General features: G+C 30.5%; 1 protein-coding gene across 4 annotated transcripts in view; it reads left to right on the plus strand.

Annotated features, from left to right (window-relative positions):
• SNX14 (sorting nexin 14) overlaps positions 1–13329 on the plus strand; it is a 58476-nt gene that overhangs the window by 25074 nt on the left and 20073 nt on the right. For 2 of the 4 annotated variants that reach the window (XM_074368661.1, XM_074368659.1), the window contains exons 8-16: positions 509–665; positions 1833–1908; positions 2658–2702; positions 2811–2891; positions 2991–3105; positions 8406–8561; positions 8934–9058; positions 9561–9619; positions 11833–11859. In XM_074368661.1, coding sequence (XP_074224762.1) covers positions 509–665; positions 1833–1908; positions 2658–2702; positions 2811–2891; positions 2991–3105; positions 8406–8561; positions 8934–9058; positions 9561–9619; positions 11833–11859 — 841 coding nt within the window. The remainder of the gene's footprint in view (positions 1–508; positions 666–1832; positions 1909–2657; positions 2703–2810; positions 2892–2990; positions 3106–8405; positions 8562–8933; positions 9059–9560; positions 9620–11832; positions 11860–13329) is intronic. The other 2 variants (XM_074368662.1, XM_074368660.1) reach the window with 1 other exon arrangement.

The following is a 13329-nucleotide window of genomic DNA, read 5'->3' on the forward strand; positions in this document are numbered from 1 at the left end:
ATACAGAGCTTAACCAAGGAAGCCAGTTTCTATTACTGTAATTGCTTTAAAAGGTTACCTGAATGATTTGACAGAAGAGACAATAAAGAACTCTTACACAGGGAATTCTTTTTTTTTTTTTGCAGAATATGAACAAGATGCAACATTTGATAACAAAAGTTTTGTGTGTGTTAGATGTTTTCTGTAGTTTTCTCCACTTTAAAAAATTTACATATATTTAATATAATTTGTAAAGTAACAACATGAATTTAAAATTTTGTTTACCTGGGGGGAAAGAGCCTTTTTATCCATTTATTTTGAATAACTTAAAAACTTTTAGCAAAGAGAAAAATTACTTTCTTTATATCCTGTTTGTGAAACATTTCCCAGTAGAATACATTTTGGAAAGAAAGGAAGGCTAAGAAAGGAATGGCTGTATTAAATTATTTTCTGTTTGTTACTGGAAATGGTTGAAGTTATTTTATGTTGCTTAATTTCTTCTAATATTTATTTCTTATCTCTATTACAGTAGAAAATACAGAGTTTTTACAGCAAGCTGCTTTAGAAGAATATGGTCCAGAGCTTCATGTGGCTTTGAGGAGTCGAAGAGATGAATTACATTATTTAAGGAAACTTACTGAACTACTTTTTCCTTATATTTTGCCTCCTAAAGCAACAGACTGCAGGTATAAATAGACTGGAAAATGTCATAGCAGTACATGCCATATGTAGACTGCTATTCTTGATCATAATAGGAGTATACTGAAACTTGAGGTTAGCCTATGATGTGAATAATTTTTCATTTATGAAATATAATTTATTAGATCTTAAAATACCATTTTAGGAAATAAGTAATCATGATGTGTTGTGTTGCAAATTATTTTTTCTTGGAAATTGATCTCGGGAAATCAAAGATAAATATAAAAAATTAGTTTTCTTACTTGAGATCATTATACTTTTGTTACTTTCTTGGTGTTCCTTTTTAAAGACACCCACATTATGACTCCCTGGCAGAACACTTTGAGTAAGCTGTACGGACAAATTTAGGTTTTAAGGTATCTACCTGGGAAGAATAATTAGAGGTCATTTAGTCTAGCCTCCCTTGTTCCTACAGGGGCATATTTAGATTATTCCATGAAGTTACTTCTTTACTCTTATCCTGATAATCCTTAGAGGGAAAACCATGGCTTATTTTATTTATTTATTTGTTTGTTTTTAAATTGAAGTATAGTTAATTTACAGTATTACATTAGTTTCAGGAGTATGACATAATGATGCAGTATTTTTATACATTGTACTCCATTTAAAGTTACTCCAAAATAATAACCTGTGTTTCCCTGTACTGTATAATATTTCCAATCATGGCTTATTTTCAGTAATGTTCTTTAAATATTACTTTATTTTATTCAAAAATTTTAATTTTTAAAAATTTATTATTTTAATTTAGTATTTTAGATATTTTAATTAAACACTTCAGTTTTAAACTTTTAATATTAATTACAATTAATCTAATAGTTAATTATAATATTAATTACAAGTATTAATTTTACATATGAATTTATTATATATAAAAGTGTTAATATTCTGAGGTAGTGTTTTCTAATGCTCACTCAAGTTCCTTCTGCTGAGGAAATACTTTTTTTCCTCTTAAGTAGGTTCCTCTTTTAGCCAATTAAGGACTCCAGGTGTGGTCTGTGAACAGTAGCATGAGCATTACTTGGGGGCTTGTTAGAGATGGCAGAATCTCAGGGCACACCCAGACCTACTGAGTCATAGTCTGCATATGAGCAGGATTACTCTGCAAGAACTCATGTAAATCACTAAAATATATACAATATTGTTCCTTTTTCCAGATCCCTGACCTTACTTTTAAGAGAGATCCTCTCTGGTTCAGTGTTCCTTCCTTCTTTGGATTTCCTCGCTGATCCAGTAAGATGTAAAAAAATATTTTTTCTTTAATTGTGATAAAATACATCTAACATAAAATTTACCATCCTAAACGTTTTTATATGTACAATTCAGTGGTATTTAGTACACTTACATTGTTGAGCCACATCGCCATTACCTATCTCCAGAACTCTTTATCTTACAAAACTGAAACTCTGTACCCATGTGAACAGTAATTCTCCATTCCTCTGAGCCCCTGGCAGCCCTGCTTCTTGATTGTATTTTCTGTCTCTATGAATTTGACTACTCTAGGTACCTCATATAAGGGAAATGTTGCAGTATTTGCAGTCTTTGGCTTATTTTATTTAACATAATGCCCTCAAGGTTTATCCATGTTGTAGCTTCATGGTTCATCAGAATTCCCTTCCTTTTCAAGGCTGAGTAATATTCCATGTTTTGGCTTATTCATTTTGTTTATTCATTCATCCATTGGTGGACACTTGAGTTGCTTTTACTTTTGATCCCATAAGATTTTGAAGAAACAGGAATAATTTATAAGTGTCTTAAATGCCAAAGTCAAAATAACTTTCCCCATTTTCATGATAGTTGAGAACTCTATATTGTAGATTTTTTAAAAGTCCCTCTGTATTACATAAGTGCAATGCTTTACCACTGCTACATTTATTTCTTCATTTTTCTAGAAACTTTCATAATATGACAAAAGCTTTGAGAATTCTGGACAGCATACAGTAATGGAATTATTTTGATCTATCTTTATTCTTTTCCATTAGGATACTGTGAATCATTTGCTTATCATCTTCATAGATGACAGTCCAGTAAGTATTGGACATATTAGAAAATACTTCAGATTGCATTGAATTTTGATTCGTATGTATAAAATCAAATGGCATTTTATTGAATTAATTAATTCTCTTTCTTCAAAGCCTGAAAAAGCAACTGAACCACCTTCTCCTTTGGTTCCATTCTTGCAGAAATTTGCAGAACCTAGAAATAAAAAACCATCTGTAAGTATTTTTAGCAGTAATATATATTACTTTTGATATAAACAGTTTTAGCACATATTTATATAGCCTAACTTATTCTTCCTCCTGTATTGTATCAAGGTGCTGAAGTTAGAATTGAAGCAAATCAGAGAGCAGCAAGATCTCTTATTTCGTTTTATGAACTTTCTGAAACAAGAAGGAGCAGTGCACGTGTTGCAGATTTGTCTGACTGTGGGTGAGGCTTACCTGTGTACTTTACCAAAGTCATTGTAAAACTTTTTCATATACTTCAATATTTAGATTAGATCTGATGATTTAGTTGTCATCTGTCATTGTACTAAATTTCATTTACTAGATATTCTAAGGGTACCTGTGAGTTGGCTCCCAAGTGTCCACTCCTTTCCACATTGTGACATAGTCTATAACTGATTTCAGCCAAATCCTACTAGTAGAAAAAAAAAAACTACTAAAAATTCAGAATAATGAAAATATATTGAAGACCCAATCATTAGCGTTTTTGTCATAGTTTTTGTTGAGGGTTATTTTGATTAAATGATCAAATATAAAAATGTTTTATTTTGATCATAAGTTCTATAACATCTTGCATTGTTGGATTTAGAAACACTGTATCGACTTATCTGTGAAAAGATTAATTTTTTAATGCACCTGGTTTCTTTTTTAAATATAACTTAAAAAAATTGAGATATAATTTGTGCAGTGAAACTCATAGAACTTAGATCAGTTTTGATAAATCTGCACATCAGTATAACCTACACCTTTATAGATACAAAGAATATTTCCTTCACCTTAGAAAATTCCCTTAGGGCCCTTCCCAAATGATCCACCCCTGCTCCCAGTCTTGCCAAAGCAATCACTGTCTCATTTCCCTTACCACAGATTAGTTTTGCTTTGTATAAATGGAATCTCGTAGTATGCACTCTTCTGTGCCTGGCTTCATTGATTAAGGATAATGCTTTGTGAGATTGATTTGTGTTGTTGTGTAGATGAGTGGTTTGTTCTTTTTTTAATTGCTAAGTAGTATTCTTTTGTATGAGGATATCACACTTAATTCATTCTCCTTGGAGATGATTGTCTGCATCGCTTCTACTTTGGGGCATTATAAAGCTGCTGTGCACATTTTTGTATGGGGCTTTCTGTTGGGCATATATTTAATAACTAGAAGTAGAATTGCTGCGTCACGGGATAGATATATGTTTAATTTTATAAGAATGTGCCAAATTGTTTTCTAGAGTAATTGTACTATTTTACTCTCCAGCAAAGTGGGAGAGTTCTGATTGTGCCACAGCTTTACCAGAATTTTGCCATTTTAGTTGGTGTGTGGTGGTATCTTGCTGTGCTTTTAATTTGAGTTTCTCTAATGACACTTTATCATGTGCTTATTGGCCATTTGAATATCTTTCTATGGAATTGTTTGTCTTCTGCCTATTTTTTATTGAATTGTCTTTTTTTTTGTCATTAAATTATAGTAGTTCTTCATGTATTCTACATACAAGTCTTTTTGTCAGATATAAGTATTATTAATATTTTCTTCCAGACTATGGCTTATCTTTTCATTTTCTGAGTAGTGTCTTTTGATGAGCAGAACTTTTAAATTTTCATGAAATTCAATGTATCTGTTTTTAATTTTATGGCTAGTGCTTTCTGAGACTTCCATAAGAAATCTTTGCCTATCCTAAGTCAAGGTAGTATTTATTTCCCTGTTTTTCTCTAGATGCATTATAGTATTTTATTTTACATACAGGTGTGTGATCTATCTTGGAATGATTTTTGTATTGGTATTAGGTAGGGGTGGAGATTTATTTTTCCCCTGTATAGGTATCCAATTTTACCAATATCCATTTTTTGAAGAGACATTTCTTTCCCATCTTGAATTATTTGGGCATCTTTGTTAAAACATATATGTGTGGGTCTGTTTCTGGATTCTGTTTTCCTTTGATCCACAAGTCTGCTTTTTTTGGCCAGTACCACAGTCTTGATTACTTTGGCTGTCTAGTAAGTCTTGAAATCAGGTGGGTCTAAGGCTTCCCACTTAGTTCTTTTTCAAGATTGTTTTAGCTATTTTAGGTTCTTTGCATTTCTATGTAAATTTTAGAATTGCCAACCCTCCCCCAACATACACACACAGCCTGCTTTGTTGTTTTGACACGGGTTACATTGAATCTATAGATCAAGTTAGGGAGTAATGGTGTCTCAAGAGTATTTAGATTTCCAATGCATGAACAGGGTATATTTTTTCATTCATTTCAGTCTTATTTAATTTTTCTTCATGAAAATGGTTTGTAGTTTTCATTACGGGTCTTTGATTTTGGATTTATTTGCATGTGGTATTTAAAATAATTTTTCAAATTGTTGCTGAAGTTCAGAAGTAGAATTGATTTCTTACATACTGACTTTGTATCCTGTGACATTGCTAAATTCACTTGTTAGTTCTAGTAGCTTTTTTGTAGATTTCCTTAGGATTTTCTATATTTACAGTCATGTCATCTGCAAATACACAGTTTTACCTTTTCCTTTGTAATATTTATGTCTTTTATTTCTTTTTCTTGCCTATTGTGATGGCTGGGACCTTTACTCTAATGCTAAATTCAGGTGGTGAGAGCTGACATTTTTGCTTTAGGGTAAAATCATTTAGTGTTATATCATTAAGTATGATATTAGTCTGGGTTTTTTTGTAGATCCCTTTATTAGATTGAGAAAATTCCTTCTCTTTATAGTTTGCTGGGAATTTTTATCATGAATGGACAGTGGCTTTTTAAATGCTTTTAGTGCATTTCAGTAACCTATTTTGTCACCATGTTATTCCTAAAGTCCTCTTACTATAGAGCTGTAGTGAAGTCCCCTCTTTATTAGTAATTTGTACATTTTTTCTTAATCTGTATTGTTAGTGGCTTATAAAATTTTTAATATTTTTGACCTACTCATTTTCACCTTTCATTTATAGTATTTCCTTTCTTCTACTTACCTTGAGTTTAGTTTGCACTTCTGGTTTCTTAAGGTGAAAACACTGATGATTAATTTGTACACATCACTTCTTTCTTAATATTCTTACTTAAAACTATAACTTTCTCTCTATGAATTGCTATAACTGAATTCTGAGAGTTTTGATTTGTTGTTTTTTTATTGTCATTCAGTTTGAAATACTTAAAAATTTCTTGTGGTTTATTCTTTGACCCTTGAGTTATTTTGAAGTATATTGTTAAATTTCAAAGATTTGGGGATTTTTGAGGTATCTTATTATAACTGATTTCTGATTTAATACTGCTCTGCTCAGGCAACATATTCTGTGTGATTTCAGCTCTTTGAAATTTATTGAAACTTGTTTTATGGCCCATCCATATGGTCTGTCTTAACGAATATTTCATGTGCATGTGAGAAGAATGCCTGTTTTGCCGTGTTTGGGTAGTGTTCAGTTAGGTAAATTGATGGCTCATGTTCATATATTACACATTTTTTCATATTTCTTAATGGAGCTGCTATTTCTCCCTTTAGTTTATTAATTTTTTTCCATGTATTTTGAACTTTATATTAGGTGCACAGACACTTAAGATTGTTATGTCTTCTTGATGAATCTGTCTTTTTATCACTATAGAGTGCTCTTCTTTAACTTTGGTAATTCTCTGTCTTGAGGTCTGTTTTGTTTGATACTAATACAGAGCTATATCATCTTTCTTTACACTTGAATTTGCATTGTATACTTTTTCTATATAATTAAGGTATTTAATGTATTTACTGTAAACACTATATAGTTGAATCTTGCTTTTAAGAAAAAAAATCTAGTTTGATAATCTTTGTTTTCTAATTAGGGTGTGTAGTACATTTATACTTAATGTAACTATTGTATGTTTATTCTTAGATCTTTGGTCTTGGTGTTTCATATTTGTTCCATCTATTCTTCTTTTCATCTTTTCCTACCTTTCTTCGAGTTATTTGAGCATTTTTTAATGTTTTGTTTTATCTCCTCTGTTGACTTTTTATTTATGTCTCTTCTGTTTTTTTTGTTTGGCAGTTGTTCAGTGGTCATAATGATTACCCTATGCATCTTCTGTTTATCACAGTCTAATTTAAAAATATTTTACTGTTTCAGGAACAATATAAGAACCTGAGTGTACCTGAGTTTACTCCCTTCCTGCTTGTTGTGCATGTTATCATATAGTTTAATTCTGTGTAGGCTATGAAACCCCACAGTACATTGTTATTTCTTTCTTAAACAATCAACAATCTTCTACACACGCACACGCGCGCACGCGCACACAAACATTTTGGCCCTGAGAGTTACTGGGATATTTACTTTTCTGGTGGTCTTTATTTTTTTCTGCAGAACTGGATTTTGTTATCATTTTCCTTCTGCTGAAATAACATCTTTTTTGCATTTCTTATAGTACCAATCTGCTGGAGGTAAATTCCCTTATTAGCTTTTGTCTGTCTGAAAACATGTTTATTTTGTATTCATTTTAAAAAGGATTATTTTCACCAGATAGAGAATTTAAAGTTGATGGTTTTTTTTTTCTTTCAGCATTTTAAATCATTCTTCCATTGCCTTATAGACAGACCATTGTTTCTAATGAGAAATTATCTTTCATTCTTATGTTTGTTCCCATATATATATGTCCCTTTCTCCCTGATTGGTTTTGTAATTTTCTCTTTATTTTGGGGGGGGTTTTAGCAATTTGACTGTAATGTTTTTTTTTTATTTATCCTTCTTGGATTTTACTAAGAGTCTTGGATGTGTGGGTTGGAATCTTTAATCATTTTTGAAAATTCTTGGCTATTATCTCTTCAAATATTCTGCCTTGTTTTCTCTCTCCTTTCTTTTTGAGACTCCAGTTATATGAATTTGCTATCATTCCCAAAGATCTTTTATGTTCTATTCCAGTTTCTTCTTTTTTAAAACAAAAAAACTCCTTCCTTTCTCTCTGTGTTTCAGTTTGGATAATAAAGAATTAAGAGGCAAACTCCATATTACCTCTTGTAATTAAAAAAAAAAGGCAGTCAGTATTTTGGCTTTCCTAATGGTATCATCTATCATTTTAGAAGAAAAAGATTGATTTGTTCAGACTCTCTGCTCCATCACTAGTCTGTAGCCTCCATGATAGAAAGATACATTGTTTAAAAGCATTGGGCTAAAAAAGCCTTAGTTTTCACTGTTATTTAGTGAATCATTTCAAAATATTAAAAACCCTTGATATAAGAAATTAATCCAATATGTTCTTTAAAGAGAATTTTACAAATGTGTTTACTATTCTAAATTTTAGAACATTTGTATTGCTATGCAAGTGTTTACATATTTCATATTAGTATATAAAATATTTGATTGACTGAGCTTTTCTTTCATCTGAGTAGTTGTTTTACTCCCAATTAAATCTTTTGAAAAAGCTTAAAATGATGAGTAGATTGCTTATAATTGCTGCTTTAAATATTGATTACAGTTAGATTAGGGACATGAGGTTTTCATTGAATAGTTTTATTCAATGAAAATAATTCGCTTTTAAAAAAAACTCTTTCTGAATTTGCTAGAGGAATTCAATGACAGAATTTTGCGACCAGAGTTATCAAATGATGAAATGCTGTCTCTTCATGAGGAGTTACAGAAGATTTATAAAACATACTGTTTGGATGAGAGTATTGACAAAATTCGATTTGATCCCTTCATTGTAGAAGAGATACAAAAAAGTAAGTAAAAGATGATGATCAGAATGAATTTTGTAGCTCTTTTACTCTTTTCAGAGTTTTTTTCATGTATTCCCTGCTTTTTATTGCAACAGCTGTGTGAGATACACAGGCAGCCATTATCCTGTTTTCCTAACAAGATGAAAGCTTTGATGAAGAAACTTATTCACCATTCACGTAACTAATACTTGCCCGAACTGGAGCTTGGTTGTTCTGATTCCTCATTCCAGTGTGATTTATATGCCTGACAGTGGATATTCTGTAAAACAGTTTTAGTATTGTTTGTATTCTCTTTCACTGTCATAAATTTTAAACTAATATATAATGTATTTATGCCTTTCATAAACAATTTCTATGTTGTAATTTTTTTAATAGTTGCTGAAGGCCCATATATAGATGTTGTGAAACTTCAAACTATGAGATGTCTTTTTGAAGCATATGAACATGTACTTTCTCTCTTGGAAAATGTGTTTACTCCTATGTTCTGTCACAGTGATGAGGTAAGTCAAAATATTAATCTTGTTTGAGGATTCTTCTTCAGAATTTATTAGTGGCTTTAATATGTTAGATGAGTAATTCAAGTAACAAAATAAACAGAAAAATAAAACATGATTAATTAAGAAAATGAATACTGTTTTCCACTTCATAACTTAAAGGAGATTAGAAGTTGATTATAAAAATAATTCTCAATAACAAAACCATGTGTGTATGTATGTGACTAGTAGATTGTGACTAAATTGGTCTATCTCATTTGCCATATGCCTGAGTGACTTTGTAGTGGTGATGCAGAAACCCCATTCTTCTTGTGTATGTGTTATTTACAGGCTTGTGGAAATGAAATGGCCTGAATACCTCCATGTGCAGTATCTGTCCTTACTCTATTTGACTGTGGTTATATTCACTTGATTTAAGTAATATTTTTTTTAAACTGGAAAGTAGTAACGTAAAATAGCATGTTTCAATATCAAATATTAGTTTAATAAGTCATAACTATTTTTGAAGTATTTCAGACAACTTTTAAGAGGTGCAGAATCACCAACACGCAATTCAAAATTCAACAGGTATGGTTATTCAATCATGTATGGTTTTTTTTGGTACTTGATGCTAATCATTCTGTGATAGCATCATTATTTTTACTAGCTATTTTTCTTTGAATATGTGGTTTCATTGCTACGTAAGTAGGCAAGACATTTTACTAAGGAATTGTAGAGCTAAATTACGTATAGTAAGTTGAAAATGCCTGAAATTCTTTTAGAAAAATTTAAGAAACATACCATTACCTTGTTAATCTAATAATTAACATTTATTAGTGCTTAATCACCTGCTTTACTGGACACTATGTACTGCATGCGTAATTGAAATCCACAGTTAACTCAATTTTAGAGGATAGTTTGTTTTTTTCCCAGAGAGTGCTTTTTAGTAAAGTACCCACTGGTTATAAACGGGGAGGGTTTTTTCTCCCTTTCCCTTCTTGACTTTCTGGAAACAAAAGTGTGTAGTCAGATGACCTCAAGAAAGGCATCTTTCTCTTCAAGAAAGAAGAGAGACGCTTTATCCATTTATAAACTGGATAATTAATGTCATGATTTGTCCCTTACGTTGTTATATGTACAAAATTGACAGAGATATCAAATCTATGATCTGTAGAATTAATATTCACATTGCTTTTAACACCGTCCAGTTTAAGCAAGGATCTGATAATATACATATATATAAATTGGAAATGTGGTACAAAGAGAGAAGTAGATAGGTCAGAAAATGGAGTAGTTTTATATAGAGATAGTACAAGGAACAATGTGAAAACCTTAGCCATGGGGAGAATGTATTTCATTTTTTGGCATTACCAAGGGTTGTAGAAATAGATTTAAAGTTTTTCTAATGTTGACTATTAATTTTTACATAATGCCTCAATATAAGTAGTATACATGTTATAATTTTTCTGAAAGGTGGGAAATATCTTTATGATTCTTTGTTAAACTGTCACTCGTTTACTTTTTTGTTAGAATTTATGTGTTGCAGTCATGAAACAACAGTTAATTTATTTAACAAAAATCCTATTCATGCTATTTCAAATAGTATTCTTTACCCAATTCACGCACCTTCTTTCATGTGAATACTTTTTCAAAACTTTTGTCAGATTTCCCAGCATCCCTTGAGAAGCAGGTGGAATTTATCCCTGTTTATGTATTTAGGACGTTTAGAGTCTCATACTGACATTGATCTTAATGAAACACCTATATAAGACTATTTAAGAGGAAATGGTTCTTTGATCTCATAAGCCTGTGGAGTAGCGAAATGTAAGTCAGGGTCATAACGTTAGAGATGGAAAACTTTCTTTGTCGCTTTGAGAAAACCTAGTTGTCTTCAACATATTAAGACACTAATTTTGCTAGCTTTAAAGCATAAAATTAATAGGAAGAAAATATGAGTTGTTTTCATTCTAGGTACTGATTATGGTCTTTTAAAGTATGTTTTTCTTTATATTGACCTGACTCTAACATTAACTATCAGTCTTGTCAGGACTCTGCTTCTGTGATACTTAATGATTTATTTACCTATGTAGAATAAGCTAAAGATTTTTAACGTTCTTTCATTGAAAATTTAGAGTAACATTGCTAATTTGCTGTTAGATGACTTAAAATATGTAAAGGATTTATTCATATATTTCATATCTACATTCTTTTTAATTGTATTTTAAAAGTAAAGCTTTAATGTGTGTTAATATTAATCTACTATTCTCTTTCATTCTGTACTTAAGGCATAACTTAAAAAAATACTTAGGGGTCTTCTGTTAACTTTGCTTCTTAGCTTAAAACATAACTTTTTAAAATACCCAAACAAAAAACGTTTGTAGCATGCACAGTTCTATCTAATCCAGACATGAATTCCGTGCTAGAAAATACGAGTTTGTTTTCTGTGCCAGGTTTTTGATGGCTTAGTCTCTGAATACTTCCACTGTATCAAACAAATGGTATGCCTAAATGAGGACAAAAAAATACAGAATTATTTCCTGACATATTGAGTTTTTAAGAACTTCTTTTAATGATCTAGAATTCAGACTTCTCCCCCCCAACAGTTAGTCATTGTGTTTGTTTCTCTTTCCTTTATCATGTTATTCATAAGAATTCCTTTCCTTTGTGAAGATGAATGCTATCCCTCTGTATAACTTTTAAAGCTTTTTAATTTTGTTTTGTGTTCTGAGGTGAAACTTATTTAATGTCTGGGCTTTCTCTTTCTCTTTTCCTTATATAATCTCACATATCTGTTACTGCAGAGGTAGCCTAAGTTTGGATGATTTTCGGTAAGTCTTGAGACAGCATGTGATTCTTCTCTGTATAAATTACCTGTTTAACTCCAAAAAGTACACCCAAAACAACCTAAGTATATAACTAAAAAGAAAAAAAAGATGAAACACTTTTATTAATTCCTTTATGTAAGCTATTTGGGATATTCTTTTAAAATTAACTCTACTTTGATTCTAGATGTCTCCTTTTTGAAATAGCATGATATATGTCATCATAAAATAAAAACATCAGTATAAAAATAAAATGAAAAAGCTAGTATTTAGCTTTTAAAGGCTATTGACTCATTTTTTTGTTATTAATTTTACTAAATTACTTTCGGAATTATTTGTGTTTAAAGAACTTTTTCAAAAGCAAAAAGTACAATAGTATTTTGGGGCATAATTACAAGTGATATATTTTAAAAATATGTCATATTTCAAAAAGCCCAATCATTTTATAATTTATCTGGGTCCTAGAGATTAGAATAATCTATCTAGATTTTAGAGATTTTAATAATATTTCATCAACATTATCATATTTGTTTTTGGAAACATTTCTTCTATCAGAGAGAGTTATGTTTACAATCCTGAATTTTTTAAAAATACTAATTGCATGTTTGTTTAATAGAATAATCTTCTAGTTTAAGTACCTTTTTTACTACTTGCTACTTATTATTAGAGTTTTTCCAGTTTTAAAATAAGTTTGATTTGCTCCTTGGACATGCATAAAATGCATGTCACTAATATATATACCTGGTGTATTTAAAATTTGATCAGTTTACTTTTATTTCTGTAATTGTTGCATTATTTTTATAAATACATTTTCCTTTAGGAATAATAGCTATTCATTAAGTTAAGCATTCAAAACAAACTTTCTTGGATTTAAAATAGTCGTTTTTATTTGGGCATCTTTTGTAAGGGTAGTATTATAGTGAGCATGAATTTTAAATTGGATAAAAGTTATGTTTTTATTTGTTGAAACATGCGTCAGTAGGCTGTAATGGAGGAAATTTTTGCTGCTTTTTGGCATGTTTTTGTTGTTACTTTCTAGCTATTTTTGCTTTAGAAATTCGCTTTTGGAAAAAAATGATAAAACCGGTATTTAATATATATGACAGAGTGGGCTTCTTCCTTAGGCTACATTTGCTTTTATCTTTATGCTCATTGCTAACCCTTCCCTTTGGCATTTAATCAATTGTTTTTATTACTTTGAAGTTACATAATATACTTCATTTTTCTTTTAAATATATGTATGATTATTAAGTTGAAGTTTGCTTAAACATTTTTAGTCATTCTTAGAATTTTTTTGTTCAGTTTCATCTGAAAATGAGGTACTGAGAAGGCTGTAGTGTTATATTTTTTTCTGTTACACTATGTTACTTCAGTATTACAGTGCAGTTCTAAAGGATAGTCTGTTTTGGACATTAGTCTTAACCACATTTTTAATGTTATTTCAAAACGTGTATGGCAGTAAGAAATAAGTACCAC

Source organism: Camelus bactrianus, chromosome 8 (assembly GCF_048773025.1).
Source record: "Camelus bactrianus isolate YW-2024 breed Bactrian camel chromosome 8, ASM4877302v1, whole genome shotgun sequence".
Taxonomy (NCBI): domain Eukaryota; kingdom Metazoa; phylum Chordata; class Mammalia; order Artiodactyla; family Camelidae; genus Camelus; species Camelus bactrianus.